The sequence below is a fragment of the Alligator mississippiensis genome, chromosome 5 (assembly GCF_030867095.1).
Source record: "Alligator mississippiensis isolate rAllMis1 chromosome 5, rAllMis1, whole genome shotgun sequence".
Taxonomy (NCBI): domain Eukaryota; kingdom Metazoa; phylum Chordata; order Crocodylia; family Alligatoridae; genus Alligator; species Alligator mississippiensis.
In genome coordinates, this window is record NC_081828.1 from 152,718,083 (window position 1) to 152,741,222 (window position 23,140).

The 23,140-nt window shown below is 39.7% G+C and overlaps 1 protein-coding gene across 3 annotated transcripts in view; it reads right to left on the minus strand.

The window, feature by feature from the left end:
* The window catches only part of PLCL2 (phospholipase C like 2), a 193,920-nt gene that overhangs the window by 78,392 nt on the left and 92,388 nt on the right, over positions 1–23,140 (minus strand). For all 3 annotated transcript variants that reach the window (XM_019497972.2, XM_059728872.1, XM_019497973.2), the window contains 2 exons: positions 7,854–10,340; positions 3,569–3,772 (listed from right to left, as the gene is read on the minus strand). In XM_019497972.2, the coding sequence (XP_019353517.2) occupies positions 3,569–3,772; positions 7,854–10,340 (2,691 nt within the window). The remainder of the gene's footprint in view (positions 1–3,568; positions 3,773–7,853; positions 10,341–23,140) is intronic.

The following is a 23,140-nucleotide window of genomic DNA, read 5'->3' on the forward strand; positions in this document are numbered from 1 at the left end:
AGAGGAACTGCATCCTTTCATAGTTTATTGAACGAATATATCGAACTCTGTAGTCACTCCTTGTGCAAACAAATTCTACTGAATAACTAAAAACCTCTGTTGACCACCATGCTAGTGTAAATGTTTAGTCCTGCTTTTTTAGTTGAGAAAGTATTTCTGACAAAGAAGTGTTAAATATTCAATTACTGTATCTGTCTGAGATGGACTAACCCTGAAACTTTGGATGCTTTGAAAACATCCATATTGACCATGTGTCATATTCAGAATGAAACAATGTAAACCAAAGATAATCTATGCACTTACCATGGTAACCAAGGTTTGTTTGAAAAACATTCTGCAAAGTAATGCCTGTTATTACCCTGATTTCACACTGATAATAGGTGATGCATCTTGGAACAACTCCATTAAAAAGTAATTCTGACCTGTCCATTCAGCACATGCAAGCCCAAAATAAGAAAAACAGGAAAGTACTTTTCCTACATGTACTCCCAAGTTAGCTGTAGCATACCAAACAACAAAAAAGAATGCCCTTGGAATCTGCATACAGAGTGCTTGCTTGCCTGGGGATCTTTATTTCAGTTTGCCCTAAAAAGTAAAACAACACATCCATGGTATGAATGATGGCATCAGACTACAAGGATTCTACTATAGGAAGTAAATGAATTGCACAGGCCAGGTCCAGCCTGGATTCCCTTCCATTTTGGAGAGTCCCTTTCATTTCTATCATGCTTTCTCAGAAAAAAGAAGAATGTGACTACCGGCCTGCCCTGCTCTCCTGGCTGTGAAAAATAGTGTAATTGGGACCACCAAGAACCAGCAGAACCCCTCAGTTCTCTCACTTCAATGAGAGGGAAGGGGAGTTCTTGTCCAACCTGCTCATGGAAATTCAATCTCTAGCCATAAAACCAGAGTCAACAGAATAGACTTCTTCACGCTTCTTCCCTAAGTCCCTTCTTTCATGGACATTACCCATCTCTTAAGTGTTTTGATAGGCAAACCTGGGACATGAGTAATATCATCCCAAAAGATTTAGTGAACTTTTAAGAAAGACTTGTACATCCTATTACATTCCCCAAAACCAAGATTAACAGACCATATGAAATCTTACAGGCTAGCTCAAAGTACGTTTTTTCTGGAAAACTTTCTGTCAAATTGTGCCACACACTTGGAGGTTACAGGGGTTTAAAAATGAAGTACCACTAATTTTCAAAAGAATTTTCATTTGCTTACTTGCTTATTGAGGCTTATTATATCATTAAAGTGGCTTAAGTCTAGAAATTCCGTTTTTCTGCTTGTCTTTACACAGACAAGTCTTTAGCTTTTTGAGATAAAATAAACAGTTTCATTGTAAAGTTTACAGATATTTTATTTACAGAATAACGTATGTGTGTCTGAAAGATTTTCTCCAAAGTACATATCAAAACAAACCTATTTAATGTTCAAACCATTTACCAAGAAAAAGCCATATAAGGAATCTGTTCCAAGAAAGTAAGTAAAAAAGTAAGCCTTATGTAGAACAAGGGTTTATTTGAGAACTTTTAAGTTTTGCAGGGAGTTGTGTCAGAGAAAGTCTTTTTTTTTTTTCTTTGAAAGTATGACCTTGCCTAGGCAACTTCCACCTTTTCCTTGCCTCTTCCCACCCCACCAAAAAAAGCCCAAACGGCATCATCATACCATTATGATTGATCAGACATACCAGTGACCTCTGTTTGTTTAGATATTCCAGATGATATATGGAAAACACAGCACAGAAATGCTCAGCAAAGAGCAGTTCCACTAGTGTGTCACCAGCCTCAGAACAACCAGACGTTTGAGGACAAAGCTTTCCATCAGTAACATGGGACACCGTCAAACATTCACTTGGAGCAGTTTCAAAAGGTGAGGGCAAGCTGTTGCTGCTCCAGACAAAAATCACTCTGGCTTTAACCCTGCTTAATCCAGGGTTAAAACTGGGGAAACATAGCTCTCCTGTATTACTACAGGCTTGTACAAACATAAAAGTAACAGCCCCTGCATGGTCCTGACCAACTGTTACCCCTCTCCTTATAAAACCAAGCAAAATTTGTCCATGCTTAAAGAGTTTATTTTCATCTGTAATCCCAACAGATTTGGAACACATTGTACTGGATTGCAGCAAATACAATATCATTTAAACCAAGCTGCACCATAAACAGTGGAAGGCCAGGGCTAATGGGTCCTAGACCCCCCAAACGTGGCTCCACTGCTCCAGTGCCACCACCACACCCCGCAGCCACAGCACCATGGCCAGCACCTCGACCACAACAGCTCTGCAGGAGTGAGGGGCAGGATCAAGCAGATGCACCCTGCACTGCCCCCTGCACCTCACCCTCTATGCCCCCAGCCCACCCAAATAATATTTTCTCTTGCTGCCTATGAGCTGTACCTTTATTTATACCTCTCAGCTACGCACAACCTATAAAACTCAACCTGCACTGCTGGTTAACAAAATTCGCAATTTGCGCTTTGGTCCAGTAACTATTCTAAAGGCTGAGCTGAGAAACTGCCTCCAGAATGTTACTCAGTTTATGTATTTCCAGGTCCACAGTTAAGGGCTTGATTTTCAAAATGTTCTTTCTTTAAGAAGTCTGTTCAGCTGTTTGGCTTTTTCTGTATTTAAATATAAAACATGTAGAAAAATCCTAAAATATCTGTGTTCTAAAATATCTATATACCAGCATAATATATACTATATCTACTGTAGAAGTTATTCTTAAAAATTCAAACTCTACCTGTATGTGAGAGACCAGCTTGCATTGTATGCCAGTTTTGGGTACCCAAGAGATTGTTTCTTGCCCTATTCCTTATTGCTTTAAATGAAATCAGGAAGATTCCTGATTGTAGTTCATAGAGATTTTCCTCCATAAACTTAAATAATTTAGGCTTTATAATTAAGAATTTAGTATTTTACTGCAGTATATCCATTAGTATTTTTTTTAAAGAGTTTTCTTTCCAGAAAAATCTTTTCCATTTCCAGTTTCTAATAGCACTGTTTGCAGCCTTACTGTAGTACAAAAAAGCTGAAATGAACATTAGAGCTGATTACAGAATGTACAAGGTGCTTGAGTGTTATAGCCTATTTACATAAAAAGTACAAGCAGACTTCAACACTATCAAGCTTCTCATAAAATGACAGTGCTTAAAAACAAAACTTCCTACTCTGTTTGAATCAAGGGTAAAAAACAGCATCTCCATAAACTGAAAATGTGAAGTAACAAATTACTGTACAGCTGTAATAAAATTATAGATGCATAAAGAGTTACAAGTTTGTCCAAACAGGTTAATCGCTACTACTAACATATTCTTTATTACAAATAGTAAAATCTTTTTTCACTTTGCTTGTAGTATATTAATTTTTACATTTCACATCATATAAAAACACTGTCAAATTGTGTATGTTTGTAAGAATGACTTTTCAATCACAAGTAATGAAGCATGAAATAGAAAAAATCACAAATTAGAATGATCTTTCAAAACAGACATGGGTACCGTATATTATAAAAAGAAAGTCTTTCAAGTAGCATACATAAAATCACAAAGGACTACTCACCGTGTCATATGCTGTTACAATCTTTTTCAAGACCTCTGGAACAGTCCCTTGGAGTTCCATTGTGGGATACTGATCATTGAGATTCAGTGCTACCAAGGGTGTATTATCAGGACCAACCAAGCGTGTAGACACTGCCAGAACACACTGCATAAGATTTGCTACAGGAGAGAGGCCACATAATTCTTTGAATGAAACTACTGCATTCTGTTAAAAAGAAAAGAAAGAAGTTGCTTTATAGTTAACCATGAATTTTAATCTCTCATTGCTTCAGGTTAACAAATTAGTTTAAATGCATAACAGTAACAGCCAAACTGCAGTGTGAAACATCAATGGTTTTGTCCTGAACAAGTGGCACTTCTTCAAAGCAAACAATGTGTCATAGATATTTGCAATATTTAATCAGAGATATTAAAATTCAAACAAAATTAAAATATAGACACAGAAAAGGAAGTCTACCCAAAGAAAAGTTTAACATGCCACCATTAACTTAAAAGTAAACACAAAAGCAATGAACTACTAAACCATGCTGATAAAATGTGTTCCTGAAAAGCTGTAAAGACATTTAAATTTCTTTAATGAAATGAAACAATATCCCAAACCAGGTACACTCAACAGAGCAAGTCAGACTCTTTGTAACTTTAAACATACCTGTTCTATCTCAGTATAGTCCAGACATGCTGTGGATCTGATGGCTCCCACTTGGTGTAATAGCTGAACATTGTATTGCCAGTAGTAATGCCCCTCCTATTACAGAACCTCACTGAAGTGGCCTTCTATGGGTACTTTATTCGTTAAATCCAATTTTGCACACTTTTTCCAAATTCCTAGCATTTCTATTTTATATCCTGTAGAATAGAATATAAAAATATATATGTTTAAGCTTAAAGAATATTTGCAATATTGTAAATATTAGTTCTTTGAGGTGACACTAGTCTCCACTGAAATTTCATGATGGGAATGTTCTCATCATCATAATGAATTTAGGGTAGCTGCACCAAGTGGGAACTACTGATCTCTGGCAGGTCTGGAATTTGTGGGTCTGTAAAAGAACATACATTTAAAAGTTACAAATGTGCTGAATGTTCCTCTTATCCTGCATGTGCTTTAACACATGATAAAGTTTACATTCTCATTTCCCCCCAGTCCACTTTACACTATTAAGGAAGTGCAGCGTAAACTTATTTCAAATAAATTAAAAGCTAAGATACACATGATATATAAATGTTTGTGTATATAAATTATTTCCAGTAAAGTCAAATGTACTAACCTACTTTACTTATAAAAGTAATTAATTTTAAAGGTTAGTAGTAAGCCCAAACAATTTGTAATCATTATATTGGATTTTAATGAAACATAAGACATCTAAAGAGGTAAGCTGTGGAAAGTGCTTTTATACTGATTTTGTTTTATAGATTTAGAGATATATTTTCTATTTATATACACATACACACATCCCCTAAAAAGCTGTAAAGACATTTAAATTTATTTAATAAAATGAAACAACAACTCAAACTGGGTACACTCGACAGAGCAAGTCAGAGAGAGAGAGAGAGAGAGAGAGAGAGAGAGAGTGTGCGCGCACGCACCTTGAGCAGGGGGGGCTGAACTAGATGACCTTAAGGTCCCCTCCACCCCTAATTTCCTATAATCTCAAAAACTAGTGTTGTAGATACACATTAAAAACAGGAGCTTTAGCAATAGGGAAACTAATAGTTTAATTTTATTATCCTTTATGCACCTAAAGAGCAGTTTTCTAGCCATATACCCAATATTATGGGCACTTACCAGTGCGCTGTGGACATAGACATCTGCATGTTTGTTAAACGTGCAGCCAGGCTATGCACTAGTTGGGCAAGTAAGTGAATACTTGACCATACGTTAGGGGGAAGGGAGTGACCACCCTTCTTATATTTTAGCCTCAATAGCTGAATGGTTAGGACACTCACCCAGGCAGTGGGGAACCTGGGGTCTAAAACAGTCTAGAACAGGGGTGGCTCAACCCTGGGTCTGTGGGGCAGAGCCAGCCTGCAGAGCTCCAGAGGGGTCTGGAAATTTAGCAGGGTGGGGGAAAAGGAAGTCAAGACAATGAACATAGCCACTGCACTCCTTCTACCAAATTTCCACCCTCCACAGGACAAATGACATGACTCTGCACATGGCATCCCACCAGTATGAGTAAGACTAGGGTGGTGGGACCTTATCTGGCATGTGTGGGGCTGGAGGCAGGGCAAAAGGCCTGATCTGGCACATGCAGGGCTAAGGCTGGGTTTGCAAGGTCTGATTAGACATGCACAGGGCAGGGTGGCAAGCCCAGTGTGGAGCAGTGACCGTGACCATGATCAGTACTGAATCAGGCCTGCGGCCCCACTACACACAACTCATCTGGCCCACAGGGCCAAAACGTTGGGCACCACTGGTATAGAGGACTATGGCCTACTGCATACAATATTGGGCTGTGAGTCAGGAGACCATAATTTACTCATTACCAATGACTTTAGACAACCTAGGTCCAAAGTGCACTTCACATCAGGCAGCCAAATGCAGGCAACCCCCACTTAGAGCTCTTAACTGGTTCCTGAAAAACCAAGCTTTAAACAAAACAAGCATTAAGGGAAACCAAGAGTATCTGATGACCCAAGATGGCAACCACAAGTGTTTTTAATGACCCACAATGGTGACCGCAAGCGTTATAGCGAAACTTGCGGAGCGCTAAGTGAAATCAGATCAATTTAAAATGAGCATTACAGCAAAACAGCACTAAGCAGAACAGCGTTAAGTGGGGGTTGCCTGTATTCTAGTTATAAGTGTCGTATATCTGACATGTGTACATAGTTTGCAATTCTATTATCCATTCAGTTAAGATATGTAAATTTAAAATTCTGTCATCCAACTAAGCTATCTCTCTCCTGGGGACATTTCTTGATGATGATTTCTTGGTGATAAGCTGTAAATTTTTTAGTTCAAGTTCATCTTTCAGAGGGACAAAACAAAATAGATAAAAGGAAACTCGCACCTAATAAATTAAATGTTTCCAAAATACATCAAATAGGAAAAATAAACTAGAATAAAATAAAACAGTAAAGCCTTATGAGCACAACTCATTGTCATTTTATATAATAGAACATATATTATATAAAATAACAGAATAATAGAAGTGTACCTTTTAATTAATTATAAATTAAATTTTTAATAACTTATAATCATAAAGTAATTAATTAGCTAAAATCATGCTTCCATACTCTGTTTGTATTTCAGTACAATAATGTCCTTCGTATAAATCATATTGAATGGAATGAGGAAGCCATAGGAAACTAGATACAATTCATGAGAGCAGATACAAGTTTAAAAAGTTAAACTATGGGCAAAATGTTCTTCAACGTAGCGTTCAATGTGGCTTTATTCATATAGAGAATTATCTATAGTGATATGCAGTACAAGAAGATGCAAGTTTAAAATTGGGAATTAAGCCTCAAACATATGGCTTTGAAGCACTCTACCCTGAGAGTTACAGAAAAAGTTTTAATAGGATATGCTGAATTTTATTTTTCTGTGCTAAGATTTTAACTTAAGGAAATAAGAAATGCCACACTAAGTCACACCATAGGTTTATCAACTCTGGCACCCTTCTGGGGTAGACAAACCCTGTAAAGATAACCTTACAGTGGCAGAGAACAGAGGCTAGGGGGGAAAGTTTTCATGCAGGGCCTATCTAGACTATTCAGAAGACTAGGAAGTCCTAATTTGGAGGCTAAACCTTATCATGTTTAATACCTACTGACAAATCAGTGCTGTATGAATTTGTCTGATCCTCTTTTGAACCAGCCTCTAAAACAGTTTGTGGCAATGAGTCCTACAAGTTAACTACACACTGTATGAAAACAAAACAAACTTTATTTTAAACTCCCCTCCTAATAACCTTATTGCAAGTCCCCTAGTTCTAGAATGGTGAGAGATATCAAAAAGCAAATTTCCCTCCTTACTTTTTCCACACCATTCATTCAGGAAACAGACATGAATTATGGTATTAGAGCAGATATTTTTAGTGTGAAAAAAATATGTTTACATACCAGGAGTTAGACAGCATCTTTCAACTGTTGCTCCAACAGAGGTTTTGAAACTGACAAATGATAAATCTCAATAATAATCACTATTATAAGAAGCATTTATACAACTCTGTATAAAACACATGCTGCATAAATATCATAATACAAAAAAGTAAAAAAAAAAAAAAAAAAAAAAAAAAAAAAATCAATACCGACCGTTTCATTGTAAAAAAAAACTGTACCTGCATATTTTCTCTCAGATCTGTAGCATCCCGTATAGGTTGGAGAGCATTCTTGAACACTTCATCTATCGTTTTAATCCATAATGTTCTCATAGAGGCATATTCCCTTGATTTCTTTCCCTTCCTCACTGACAGGCCCCGTTTATGAGGTTTCCCTCCACCCCTTCGATTAGTAATGGCCACATGAACAAATAAGAAAGAATGTGATAACATTTCTCCAGTTAAAGACTGCAGAGGAACATGACGATACCCTGTCTGTAAACACTCAAAGGGAATAGTGTACTGCCCAATAAATTCATCCCCAATAAAATCATCATCTAGTACTACAAAACGCAACATGGCTAGTTCTGGGAGATTAATTTGAAATTCAAAACTTTCATCAAAGATTGGATTATCTCCATTCTGATGCACAGTTTTTGTCCTTTGTTCCGCACAGTCTGCAGGGATTCCGTGAATTTCAACATAAACATAAGGATCCACAACATCTCCTTTGGCACCTGACCCTTTGGGTTTAGGAAAGTTTTGTCCACTAATAATTTTAATATGAAGCAGCTGAGGTGAAACTCCAGGCACAGTGTCTTTTGTATTTGCACTGAAGAAAGATACTTCCTCTCGCATGATGGCAGGACGAAGGACATAGCCACAATTCCCATTTTGTCGAAACCAACCAATGTTGAGGTCCATCATTAAACCAGGCGTCTGAAAATTCATTGCTACTATTTGACAACCACATTTCCAAAAATCCTGGGGATTCATATTACTAGAGTCAATCCTCATTGGGCTGGGAAAAACCCTAGCAAGAAAACGTTTGTTGTAATTCACAAAGTCCCCTGGGTTTTCATTGGCATATCTGCTAGCAAGTACTTCATTAAATGAGCACACTTCCCAATATTTCTGGAGCTGAAAGGAAACTTGAAAGTCTTTGAATTGAACTGATTTACATATGCTTACCAATTCAGAAAGCTCTTTGCAAAGCTGAAATCGTTTCCCTGCCACAATGTTCTGTTGTTCTACACCCTCTTTCCCTACTCTCTGTGACATTTCTGCTCCCTCATCTTCATCTGTAACATCCCCCTCCAGCCCTGAGCAATTAGAGGAAAGCTTCTTTGCTTTAATTAGTATTTTCCCTTTAAGTGACTCAGGTGAAGGAAGGTAAGACTCTTCTATGTTTGGAGACTGTGTGTGTAGCTTATCCCCCAGAATTTTCTTCGTGTGTTGAACCATCACTTTCTGCTGCTTAACAGAACAATGATTTTCTAAACATAAAATAACAGGGTATTCTGAAGCAGAAAATGCATACTTGTTAATAATGTCAATTACGCTACGGAAGACTATCTGTGATGTCATTGAATGTCCAGTGTAAATTACAGGCTCATTATCTGGACCATCCCATACATCCAGTTCAACACTTCGACAACCCATTTTAAGAGCACGAATATATCCGGTGATATCAGAAGGCCCACGGAACTGATCTTCTATCAAGTATGTGTTGTGAGATGAATTTATGAAATAATGCGATAAAGGCTGTTTCATATCTTGACACACCTTTTTATGCTCTGGATCAAATATATGACAGTCTGGTGAAGTAAGGTAATTAGTAAAACCATCTATAGAAAGCCAACCCTTTTCCTTGCCCTCTTTTGATGGTTCATACTTGTGAATAATTTCAAGGCTTATTTCTTCTGTGACATGTGCCATACCCTGTTCTGCTTCTAAAAACATCATAAGGTCCTTGGTATCCAGGAATTCTTTATTGCTTGAAAACTGAACCAACAAGAAGTAGATCTCTGGTCGGGTACAAAGCTCATGGAAAACTTCAATAAATTCTTCCTTTGTGACTTCAGTACCAGTTTTGTCCCTGGATCTATGTAATTCTTTGAACTTTAACTCTATTTTATTTGTTTTTAAACCAGGATTTGAATTTTTAATAAACTGTACAGCTTTACAAAGTGGTATATGTCCCAAATTATCCACATCAGTTTCACTGAACATTTGTGAAACCCATGAAGTCCGCATATTATCCTGGCTACTTTCTATCATATCTAGAGAATGTTTTCCGTAAGAAATCAGGTACCTTAACCCAGTAACCCAAATGTTTGCAACATCTGCTGAGTTAGCAACAAGATCTAGTGACTCATAGTTCTCTCCATAAATGATAGAAAATGCAGAGTCTTCTGATATCTGATCATAAATGCCATTGCTGCGAAATATATCTGTATTTTTTCCTGTTCTTACTTCTTTGATTGATTTAATATCAATCTTCGCTTTTTCAGAATCCTTCTTTGAAGGTTCCCAGCGTAGGAACTGCATATCTGCTTCTAAAAAGAAATACCGGTGGTACACTCTAGAGTTGGACCGAATCTTTTTGAGCTCAGAGCCTTCAAGCATTGCATTAATGCAGTCATTTGCACTGCTGATCTTCTTCTCTGTTGGCATGCTGCTAAATGACACGGTCTTCTTTCGTTCTCTCTTTTGCTTTGTACCGTCCTGGTGGGCCAAGGAAAAAAAAAAAGAAAGAAAAAAAAACTGTCAATATGATTTGTTTTGATGCTTAACAATTTTTATGTTCAAAGTTCAAATAAAGAATTAAGAAAAAAAAAATCAAAGGCATTAGGTGATAAATTTAATGTTCTTGAAAAAACTAACCTATTAACAACTGGTTAATGATTGTGTTTTTAAGTTTTGGGTTTTAGAAATTTATTTTTTACAAAGCGTGTGTATGTATGAGAACAATGCTTAACAAAAAGTTTAAAAATATAAAACAATATATATTTTTTTTTAGTGTCAGACTCTGTAAATATCAATTAGGGAAAGACCCTGGAGGGTGCAGTGATATGATCACACTCCCCTTCCACGGTGTAGCACAGTGATTTCTCTGCCCATGACCCCCCCCACCACTGGCAGAGCACATCTGGGGGAGCAGAAGAGGAGACCCACCCATCACCACTGTCCCTGGCTGAGTCCATCACCCTGTACAGGGTAATACTGTTGGGGGAAGGGGGAATGTACCCATAGCAGGCATGAGAAGCAGAGGACGTGCCCACCCACTGCCTCTGTCCCTGGGTGACCTGGGAGTGGGAGGAGTGGCTGTGCAGCTGCTGCTGTTGGCTGGGGACACAAGTGGCAGTGGGAAGGCTCCTCTTCCAACATTTGTTCCTAGACTGGCAGCAGACACCTGGCGTGGGTGGTCAGAGAGCAGGGGCAGGAAGTGAGGACCCCCATTACCACTGTCACTACAGTGCCTGGCCAGGCAGTGGTTCCCTTCAGCCTCTGGCTGAAGCAAGCCAGGAATGTCTGGGACAGCAACAATATTGGAAGGGTCCCCCTTCCCACATTTGCTCCCTTCCCAGCCTGCCCTCAGCAGCTCAATGGCTCTGTTGGTGCCTTGTCCCCATTCCTCCCATGGCCTGAGCTGCAAAGGTTCTTGCATCTGTCACACCCTCCTTTTCTGAATCCTAGGACTATGTATGTACCCAATGTTCCACTGCCTAGATAGAGGGGAACAATTTGTCCCCCAGCCCCTTATGTGCTTCACATAGCTATTATTTACTGAACTTCTGACACTACAGAACGTGATGCTTGGATATCAAGATGTTAAGGACCTGAGATGTACAGGGTGCACCTACATGTGACACTACATAGCGGTAGCAATATGCTATGGCAACATAGTGTCAGTGGCTACAAACTACGATGCCGCAGCTATGCCGCCGTAGCAATGCGCTCCCTCATTATAATGTGTTGCTATGGTGACACAGCAGCTAAAAATAACTACGCACAGTATGCACAGCATGCTACAGGCTGTTACCGAGCCATCATTTACTTACTTCCAAAAGGAAGTAAGTAATGATGGTGCAGTAACAACAGTGCCATAGGGACACATGTAGACACGCCCACAGATTATGACACAAATTAAGAGAAGGATTCCTAGGAGTTCATAATCTAAGGCAGTGGAGCTCAACTTTTTGGCCCAAAGGGACAGATCTGGTCTTGGGGTCTGATGCCGCCTCTTCCCTGCCCCATGTGCCAGGACTGGGTCCTTGATGCTACTTCCTCCTGTCCTGTGCACTAGGACTGGGTGTTGGGGACCTGGCCTGACACCACTCCTTCCCACCCACTGCACACTGAGATTTGGGCCCTGGGGCCCAGCACTGCCCCCTCCTTCCACAACTGGGTTCCAGGGTCCCCGCACAAGACCTCCTCTCATTCCTGCACATCAGGATTGGGTCCCAGGGCCTGGTGCCACCCCCTCCTGCCCCCTGCCTGCCAGGATTGAGTTCTGGGGGCCTGGCTTGTCATCCCCCACCACACTCTGGGATCGGGCACCAGATTCAGCATGCAGGTACCTGGTCTCTCCATGGGTTCAGAGATTTGGCAGTAGGGAAGCAGTGACACCACTCTTGTGCTGCCAAATTTCCAGACCTCTGGGAAGCCTTGCGAGTCAAATGACATGGGGTTGCAGGCTGGATCTAGCACACAGGCCAGAGATTGAGCACCCCTGATGTACGGGAAAAGACAAAACAGTGCATATAGCTCTGTATTTTACTGCACTTCCTCAGTCTCTTGTCCTCAGACCATCCCAGAACATTCCCACTTGCCACCATACACTGAGAAATATCATCACTAGCCATATCTAACTTACAGATAAACAAATAAGTATGGTCCAGAGCATCTGTCCAATAGTCTTGTCCAACGCAGTCTAAATACTAAGATGTATAACAGTGATTGGGGGGATAGTCTTTCTTAAAAGGATTAAGGTGTGGATGGTTTCATAGTAATATATCTTAAGAAGAATCTGAAGAAAGACAAATTAAAAGCAGGCAGAGAAGAAAAGCAAAAGTAGTTTGACTTGGTTTTCAGAACAATTATTCTAGCTGTAATTACTGGTGTAGTCCCCAACAAGATTACCTTAATATATACTAACCACTAAACAAAGTTTACTCTTAAAGAAAAAAAATGGTACCAGCAACTGTACTTAGCCAGTTCCACTAGCGCTTTGTATAGACTTAAGTGAAAATAATCAAGGCTGCGTCCACACGAGCAAGGGCATGTGTTTGCAGCAGCATAAATACTAGTGGCACAAATCTGTGCTGCTGTTTTGTGCTGCAATGCATACCCCTGGTCATGTGGTTTGCAGCAGGACACATTGGCAGGCAGCATGCAAGAGCAGACAAGGCAAAAGCACACACATTAGTAGCTGGCAGGCAGCAGTCAGCCAAGGCAGCCAGTCAGAGAGAGGCACACAAAGACAAGGGAGCAGGCAGCCTTGAGCTGCCTGCTTGCTCATATCAGCATGCTGTGAAGCCCACACTCAAAGGCACTCTGTGCCCTAGCCAGCCACTCCCCAGCTGGCTGGGATGCAGTGTGCCTCAAGACAGGGGAGCAGGCTGCCTTGGGCTGGCTGCTCCCCTGCCTCGACATGCCTCAGTGTGAAGGATATGCTGCAGAGCCCCCCCGCACTGAGGCTCATGGGGGCGGGCAGCTGGGGCACAGAGAAGGGTGCCATCTCTGCATTTGTCCTGACACATGGCACCTTGGTGTGCTTTGTGCTGCTTTTTTTTCCCAGGGGGTTTTTTCTGCTACCACTAGTGCTGCAAGTTTGCAGCGCGGTGCCTGGTTTAACATGCAACATGTGTGATTTGTGGCACCACAAAGAGGTTTGCAGCACCACAAACCACATGTCCCTGCACATCTGGATCCAGCTCAAGAGTTGAAACTTATAGTTACAAGATCTTGCAGAAAAATAATTGCATTTTTTTGGAAAGCTATACTAATATTTATTATCTTGTAGCCATTTTTCTTTTTTTTTTTTAGGGAGTGTTTGAAAAAAAATGGCCATGTGTCATGAATGGAGACTTAATATCTTGCCTGACAGTTTAAATATTTTCTGTAAAACTAACTTTTCAACGTTAGAACTCCATATCTCTTTCTAAATTATTTTTCTACATTCCTGCAGAACTCAAAACTACAAAACCATTGCTATATTTGTGTGGGAGGATTTCCCTAGCACCCATCCCAAAACATGTTTCCACTGCAAATTCACTGAGCTTTCCTTCCAGGTACAGCTAACGTTGCTAATAACATTTAATTACTGCAATATCTTAGCTATGTTTAAAACAGATATCTAAGCCCACCCTGAAACAAAATGTATGTTCAGTCTTAATCATACAATACTGATAAAGTTGTGCATTTAACAACATTTTAAGGTATATGGCATCACCATGTAATGAGGACAGACAAATGCCTCTGCATCAGTACATATGGAAAATATACACTGATACGTAAAAATGTAGAATTCTCTTTTTCTGATTTAATATGTGAAGGCATTCTACCAGAAAACCTTTCTATTAAAACCAGTTTTCAACAGACTGTGTAGAGCTATGTTTGTGAAAATCTAAATTTATCAAATATATGATTAGGGCAGCTTTGATGTCAGTACAATTTCTTTTAACCAATCACTCAAGAGGCCAGCAATAGCTGTTTGCCTTGCAGTGCTGTTTTTGTAATTAAAGATCAAACAAAATTGCACTGCACCTCAGGGATTTGCTTCTTAGAACTGGTCCATAAATACGTGGTGGGGGAAAGGGAGTGCATTCACTCTTTAGCAATTAACTTGAGGGTAATTCTTTTCTGAGTTTCAATCAGATTCAGTAACGTATTTTTTGTATTTTGATAGCAAGGTGATACTAATTCTAACTCTCTAACATTTAGAATCAATGTCACACATGTCCCATCTTTCTCAAAACAAACACAGACCATGGTAAGCTTATATTGATCTTCTACATTTCAAGATGGAACAACTGAAATAATAATCTTGGATTAATATCCTGAGAGGCACAAATCATCTAAATCTCCCAAAATGATTCAAGTTTTAGAATCATGTTGAAGTAGGCAATTTTAAATTTCCCTTAATGGGGAGTTATTTGAAACCATTTTTCCTGCTTTCATAGATTTCACAGATGTTAGGGCTGGAAGGGACCTCAGAAGATCATTGAGTCCAGCCCCCAGTTTAACTCCCCATGTTAAATTTTCATCCTGTAAAGAGCGAGTTTTATTCAAAATTAGCTTAAACCATTCATAGGTGTTCTGCTTTACATTCACATTCCATCTTAATCCAAATTTTTCTGGGAAGACAAGCCCTTAGATTTCCTAGACACAGATCTCTCTCTTATTTTGGCCTTTCATCTATTTATCCAACAAAGATATTTAGATGAGGATAGTTGCTGTTAATGAGCATCCACTACATTTATCATTACAGACATTACTTCCTGCATCTAGTGAAAACTACAACAAATTACCTTATTATAGCAGCAGTAGCTGCTTTGTATTGTTTCTAAATTGCATTCTTCATACTATGTAATGACAGGAAATACATAAATGTTCAATTAAGCATTTGTTGGGAAAGGTGCAATATAAATATAAATTAAAAAATACATGACCTATGTTGGTAATGAAAAAAATGTATAAGAAACTGTTATTTATTCAAACATTTTTATTGCCTGACTGTGTGAAAGTGCATAACTTAAAATTCACACAAAATATCGCAGCCCATAAAAATATATTTGATGGATATCAACTGATGTAGGAGCTCAAAGAAGTTCTGGAAAGAACTTAAATGTACCTGAAACAATATATAGCTCAGGCTAGAAAATCATAGACTAAAACAACTTGTTGTATCAACATTAAAAATGGAAGTCAACAGGTTTGAGCTCAGAAATTATGAAGATGTCAAGAGGAGAACAAGGGTGCTCTTAAGTTCAAAAAGAAAAATGAAGTCTCCCATACTACTGGTGATAATATACCAGTAGTTTCAAAAAAGCTATTCCCATAACTTGCGCACCAGAAAACAGTTCCTGCCATTTCCAAATGAAGAGATAGCATCAGTGGGAATAATATTACTACAATACTAAAATATATACAGTGGTGGCACTAGCTCTTAATGGTTAAATTCAGAAAATATTCAAATCAACAGAAGTAGTTACTGAGGATTCCCTCTTGGGGAAGAAATTGACATTATATTTCAATATTTCTACTTAGTGTTAAATATATTGATGTATAAAGTAAAAAAAAAAAAAAAAAAAACCACATGCAAAAACTACGATACAGGTCCAAAAACAAGGCTGCATGTTACCTTGCTTCAAGAAAGAAATCAATACAAGAAAAATGCAAGAACCTATCAGGGAAAGGTTTGCCTCCCTGGAAAATGAGGATGAAGAAGAGGCAGAAACAGAAGATGGATCTAGAAAAAAGGAGAACAAAGATAAAGAAGATGAGAGGGACAGCTAGGGACCAGAGGCAGAAGAAAACTGGGATGATATATAGCAGCTGGGAAGAGAGAAAAGAAAATCAGATGATGTGTATACAGAAGGAAAGAAAGGAAGGACCCAAAAGTCATTGGTAATTCCTGGGTAAGAAAAACTAACAGAAAGGGAGAGGGCTGTCTTGCAATAGAAAGCATACACGATGTGGACATGAGGCTGAAATGAGCCCTGAAAATAATGGAGAATAATGTCAAGATTAATGACACTGCCAGATTCCCACTGGAATAGATAATGGATGATTATGCCAGGCTAGAGAAAACACTCGAAGAAGTGAAGGCTTGGTCATTTCTGGTTGTGGAAGGGCAAAGGCATGCCAAGGCAATGAAGATCAAGAAATGTTTTAAGAGCAATGAATATGCAGAAAACACAAAAAGAGGGGAAAAAAAGATGTATGCTAATGAAATTTGCTCTGTATCCTAATTAAAGGGATTCTAGGCAATGACCAATGTGAAAAAAAACCCCAAAAGCTGGTGCTTTACAGAAAGAGGAAGCATGTTAATTTGACCTGGCTCCCCAGGTTCTGTACAGATCATCTGCTTCAGCCCTTTTATCTAAAGCTTTAGATAAAAGCGCTTTTTGGCGCTTTAATCTAAAGCTAATTCAATCAGCTATTAAATAAAAGTGCCAAAAAGCCACACTGAAGCGTCCAGTCTATACAGATGTGGGGCAAGCTGGGTCAAACTAACATGGATGCCTCCTCTGCACTCATGCTAAGCTTAAAGTGCCATTTTTTTTTTACATCTATAAGCAGCCTCTATGACATACTTGCCTGTGACGCACAGGGTGCTGACAGACATGGGAGAAAAAAAAAAAAAAGCACTCTTCCAGAAGCAGCAGCGCATTACTTTGACCCGGCTCTGCAGCATTTATATAGAGCAGGCGCTTCAGTGGAGCTTTTTGGCACTTTTAGTTAATAGCTGATTCAATCAGGTATTAGCTAAAAGTGCCAAGAAAAGCCCCACTAAAGTGTCCAACCTCTACAGATATTGGGCAAGCCAGGTGCAACTAACATGATGCCTCTTCTGGGCACATACTCGGCTCAACTTAGGAGCACGCTGAGTTTCAATTAAAGTGCCATCGTCTCCCCCCATGTCTGCAAGCAGCCTAGAAGCCCAGACTCAGTGACCCAAAGAAGTTCCTTCTATTTCCAAGTTTCCATGTATTCAGATACCAAAATACAGTTTGTGAGACAAATTAATCGGTAAACATGTATTTATTAAAATAAACTCTTCAAAAGGAAATAGTGATCAGACTGCTAATATTCCACCTTAGAAAGCCTTTTTTTTCCTATGACTTAACCTTCAAAAAACATTTACAATTGCTTATATAAAAATTGTTATTTGTTATTTAAGAACACAAAGACTTTTATACATCTTTTAAAACAAAACCTTCTAAGTCAAGATCTATATTAGATGTTAGCACTGAGTTCATCTGATAAGCAATTCATACTTTGTTCAAAACAGCATATGGGAAGTATTATTCTTTTCAGCATGGATCCATGGGATTTTTTTTAACAAAGTTCAAAGTACAAAAAAGGGTGAGATTTTCCAAAGTACTCAATATTGTTGTATCTCCATCCTCTGACGTATGCCCTATTCACCTCAGAATAGGCATGGGAATAGAGTTAACTAATGTCAAGTTTAACAGACTTAAACTAATGTCAAGGGCTTTATGAAAGTTCATCCAGAACCTAATTGTCATCTAACAAACCTGCATACAAGAAACACTGGATATTTAAAGTGTAATGTATCCACAATAAATTACAATAAATCTTTTCTCATTGTACAAACAGAAAACAATCTTAACAAGAATACAAACAGTAAATTACACTTCAAATAGTTTATATTGCTCTGATGAATTTTAACTTACGGACTGAGACTGCAGTTAAGCTTGAAAATTGCCTGCCTTCCTCGAACACAGTTCTGTTGCTCTTATGAAACTGCCTAACTTAATAATGTATTGTACAATTTTAGTCTATTTCAGGAAGTGGTTATTAGAGGAAAATAGAAGAAAGACCTTCTTTATATAATTAAGACTTCCAAAGTCCTTCTGAAATCTTGCATAACAAATAATCTGAATTATATACTTTAAGATTATATCTTTGCACATCTATTTACAGAATAAGGCCAAAACAGATAAAGAAAAATGTAAATCTTTACAGCAATATTTCCAAATACAACCCTTTCTAAATATATGTTAACAGCAACAGATTTTAACGTTTAAACTTTCTTTTTTCTGAGAATAACAAAATGGGAACAATGCTTTTAGACGGATATGGATGCGTAAATAAATTACTAGAAAAAGTCACAACGGATCAATTACAAGTCAAAATATTTTCAAATATTTTATTCTTGCCTTGCTATATCTTTTTACAACAAAAACACATATAGTTTTCTATAGCTAAGGTAAATTGTCTCCTTAGTAAATATCTACGTTGCCAGTTTATTCCACATTACAACAGACAGCATTGAAAATAAAGCAAAGGAAAGCTGAAGTGCTAAATCAGAACACCTTACTTACAAAAATAAACAACAAAAATAAAACTCTGGTAATTCACTACCTCTGCAAATTTTACAAAGAACAGCAAAGTAGAAGGCAGGGCTGAGTGGCAACTTTGGGAGTGGTACTCAACTTTAGGGGTGCTGTGAGAGCCTTTTAGGGCTGCAGCGCAATATTAACACCATAAGGTATACAAACACCTAAAAAGAATTCACAAGATAAACCCATAGGCCGTGTCCAGAAATGCAGATACGTGTGTTTTGTGGCACTGCAAACCTCTTTGCAGCACCACAAATGATACGGTCAGAATGTTAAAACATGCTCTGTGCTGCAAATTTGAATTGTGGGGTCAAAATCTGCTACCAGGTTTTCAACAACAAAAAAAAAGCTGAGAAAAAAAAAGAGTGAAGTGGCGCATGCTACAAAACTGAGCGAAAGCTAAGAGCTGGCATCTTCCAAGGGTTCAATCCCAATGGCCACATCCAGTAGCTGCCGCTACGTGTCCCCAGGGAATGCCCATGCCACACACTCTCTGGCGCATGGCAGGTTAGACCCTGGGTAGGGTAGGGGAGGCTGGCCTCAGCACCCTTACCTGGGATCCTGGGGGCTGGGGAAGCTGCAGCTGTGGTGCTCCTGCAGCTTGGAGCCTGGCTAACAGGTGTAGCATGGCTCCAGTGGGCCAGGCTCCTGCTTCAACAGCATGTACTGCAGCCAAATATGCTATCCTACTTTTTTTTCCCCACACAGGTTTTTTTACCCTGAGATCTCCCAGAGTTAACTCCGTTCCCTCCCCCACCTGCCACCATGCTGCAAGGCAGCAGTGCAGGAAACGCCTGACTGTGCAACGTGTGGCGCCACATACCCAAGTACTGCATGGCCACGCTTGTCTGGATGTAACTTACTGGGCTAACGTTACACCTGGTATATCATATATATCAACCTTTCAAGGAATTTTGTTTAGGTGGGGAGGAACTAAATATTAAGTTTGGTCTGGCACAGTCAAAAATGGACAGGGGAAAGAAATGTACTAAACAACCTATTAAAATGAGCAGCATATGGTAAGAACACAAAAGAAATCAGTTATTTCATAAACTTACACTTTGAGAGTTCTTACAAATTTGTGCAAAAGTAAAAATCAAAATTGCTTCCAAAAATTCTATGCAAGTCAATATGTACCAAAAATACTAATATTTCTCATTTTAACTGATCAGGAGGTTCTCAGCAAAGAAGACACACAGATGTTTAGTTCTGCTGAAACTGAATGCATTTATTTTGAGACAATAATTATAAAGTTCTCAGCAATTTGCATCCATACATGGAAATTATGTATTTCTATTGATAGATTATATATGCTATATATCTGAAGTCTACAGTAAAATTTTTTTTAAAAAAAAATAATGCATCTTAGCGGTTTTATTTGACTGCAACTATAAAGTCTAGAAACTTACTTTTAAAGAAAAATGAAACTTCAGATTCTTTCACTCCTACAAGAGTATTCAGAGGCTGGAATCTTTGACTGGACTCCAAATCTGTGTCCACACATGCAGGCATGTGCAGTTTGTGGTGCCACAAACCTTTGTGGTATCACAAACTGCACGTTACACATCAAACAATGCATGGTGCTGCTAATTGACAGTGCAGGGGCAGAATTTCCTACTGGGAAATCGTGATAGCAAAGGTAAAAAAAAGCAGTGCAAAGCATGCAAAAATAACATGTGCCAGAACAAATGTGGAGATGGTTGGACTGCCCGCTCCAACTCCACACACTGCAGAGCCCCCTTCTCAAGGCACACTATGCCTCAGCACTGTGTCCATGTGCTTCAGTGTGGGGGCTCCACTGCCTGCTCTCCCACCTCCACATGCTGCTCCTTGGCTGGATAGGGCACAGGGCGTCTGGTGACTAGCCCTGCACTGATGCAACCTATGCTCCAGCCAGCCCCTTCCCCATAGTATATGGAGCCCAGCTGGAAGCCAGGAGGAGCTGAGCATCGACAGTTTGCCCACAGCAGGACAATGTATCCCACTACAAAGGGCATGTGCAAGGGTATGCTTTGTGGCACAAAGTGGCAAAAAATTGTACTGGTGCAAGCACGTGCCCCTGCTTGTTTGGCTGCAGCCTAAGGGTCTTCTGGAATCTCAGTAAAATTTATATGCTTTTTATATTGCTTTCAAGCTAGGTTGGTTTTTCCAGAAGGATTGTGGCTTATTCAATCTACCATGACCCAAATAAGTGAAAAATAAGTAAGGGAACAATTGAGCTTCTAAAAAACTGGCATCCTACCATTAGAAGTTACTGCACTGAGTTGGCAGGCCTATGGCTTTGATTTGCCCTCCCTCAGCTATGCACTTGTCTTCCATAATCTCCAAATGAAGACCAGAATGAGACCCTGACACCTCAATGTTTCTGTTGTCTAATGCAGTCAAATTATTTTGAGTCATTAAAAGGTTTCCCATTAAAAATAACCTGAATTCACCAGAAAGCATTGCTTCACATTCTTTCATTCTTGTGATCTGACAAGCAAGTTCATAAAGCAACTGAAGAATGAACAGCTTTTCATAGGACCGGCACCTACGCTAAAAGCAGCCCAAACACTTCTCAAATGCATATACTGGAATTACCTCACATGCAACTATCTTTAGGTTGGAATGAAGCATGGAGCGACATATATGTTTATGACAAAATTAAAAGCAGCTTGAGTCTTATTCAATCAAAACACTGAGCATTTTGAGAAGAAAAAATGTAACTACAAAGGCTGGAATTTGTCAAAAATAAGAGTTCTTACATCCTTAACTTTTACAAAAATACTAAGCAATTGTTAGTGACAACTGATTAAGATGTCAGTGTTAGCCCCAATCCGAAATACAGCATTTTCAACAGAATAGTGCCCCTAGGAATATTCTGATGTGCAACTACTGACTCGATTTACCAAAACACTTCCTGTATCATGCTGGGATATTGTAAGAGGCTTCCTCCTCATACATATAATGCTTAGCTTGTGGTATCAGACATTCTTACAGCATCAAATGGCATGGGCTGAGGACAGTTTTAACTAAATATGCCTGTCATTGGTAAAGTGTTGTTTTTTTCTGTGTCCCAATAAGTATAACATTATTTAAACTATTGCTGAATACTTGATGCCCCTAACTGTTGCAAATCTTTGGATACGACCCCTGCATTTTAGTTTTTTTTCCAAAAAAATATTCATGCTACATCTGCTGATCACAAAACGGCTTCAACAATGCAACAGTTTATGCATTGTTGCACACAAGTCTCCAAGCTGGGTGACAGCGACCACGAGCTGATCACCTTCACCATCTGCCGAAAAGCTGGCAAGTCAGTCAACAACACTGAAGTCCTTGACTTCAGGAAAGCTGACTTTGACAAGCACAGGGGGCTTGCCAGTGAGGCCCTAAGGGACCACGACCCCAGGGGGAGGGGAGTTCAGGAAGAGTGGTTGCTCCTCAAGGGAGCGATCCTCAATGCACAAGCTAATTCTATTCCATCTCGGAGGTAAGGAAGCAAGAGGGCACAGCAGCCCCCCTGGCTCTCCAGGGATCTAGCAGACCTCCTGTGGCTAAAAAGAAAGGCCTACAAAGGATGGAGGATGGGATTCACCTCCAAGGAGAAATATTCTGCACTGGTCTGGTCCTGCAGGGAGCAAACCAGGAAAGCCAAGGCTGCAACTGAACTCCAACTAGCTTCAAGGACAATAAAAAGTCCTTTTTCAGATATGTGGGGAGCCGGAGGAAAAGCAAGGGCAACATTGGACCCCTGCTGAACCAGATGGGACAACTGATGCCCAGGAAAAAGCCAAACTATTAAAAGGGTTCTTTGTGTTGGTCTTTCATCAGTCCCATGGGATGGCCCTGCCCATTACGGGACGGGGAGGTCCAGGTGAGGGATATCCCCTGCCTTCCATCAATACTGACCTCTTGAAGGAACACCTTGAGAGGCTGGATACCTTCAAGTCAGCCGGCCCTGACAATCTATACCCCAAGGTACTCAAGGAGCTGGCGAGCATCATAGCCCAGCCTCTGGCACGGATCTTTGAGAACTCCTGGTGCTCTGGTGTAGTGCCCAAAGACTGGAAGAAGGCCAATGTGGTGCCTATCTTCAAGAAAAGGAGGAAAGTGGATTCGGCAAACTATAGGCCCATCAGCCTGACCTCTATCCCGGGGAAGGTCTTAGAAATGTTTATTAAAGAGGCCATCCTTAATGGACTGGCCAACACTAACATCCTGAGAGATAGCCAGCACGGGTTTGTTGTGGGTATGTCTTGCTTGACCAATCTCATTTCCTTTTACAACCAGGTGACCTATCACCTGGACAAGGGAGAAGAGATTGATGTCATATATCTTGACTTCAAAAAGCCTTCGATCTGGTATCCCATGATCACCTCTTGGCAAAACTGGCCAACTGCGGCCTTGGGTCCACCATGATCCGCTGGCTGGGAAATTGGCTCTGTGGTC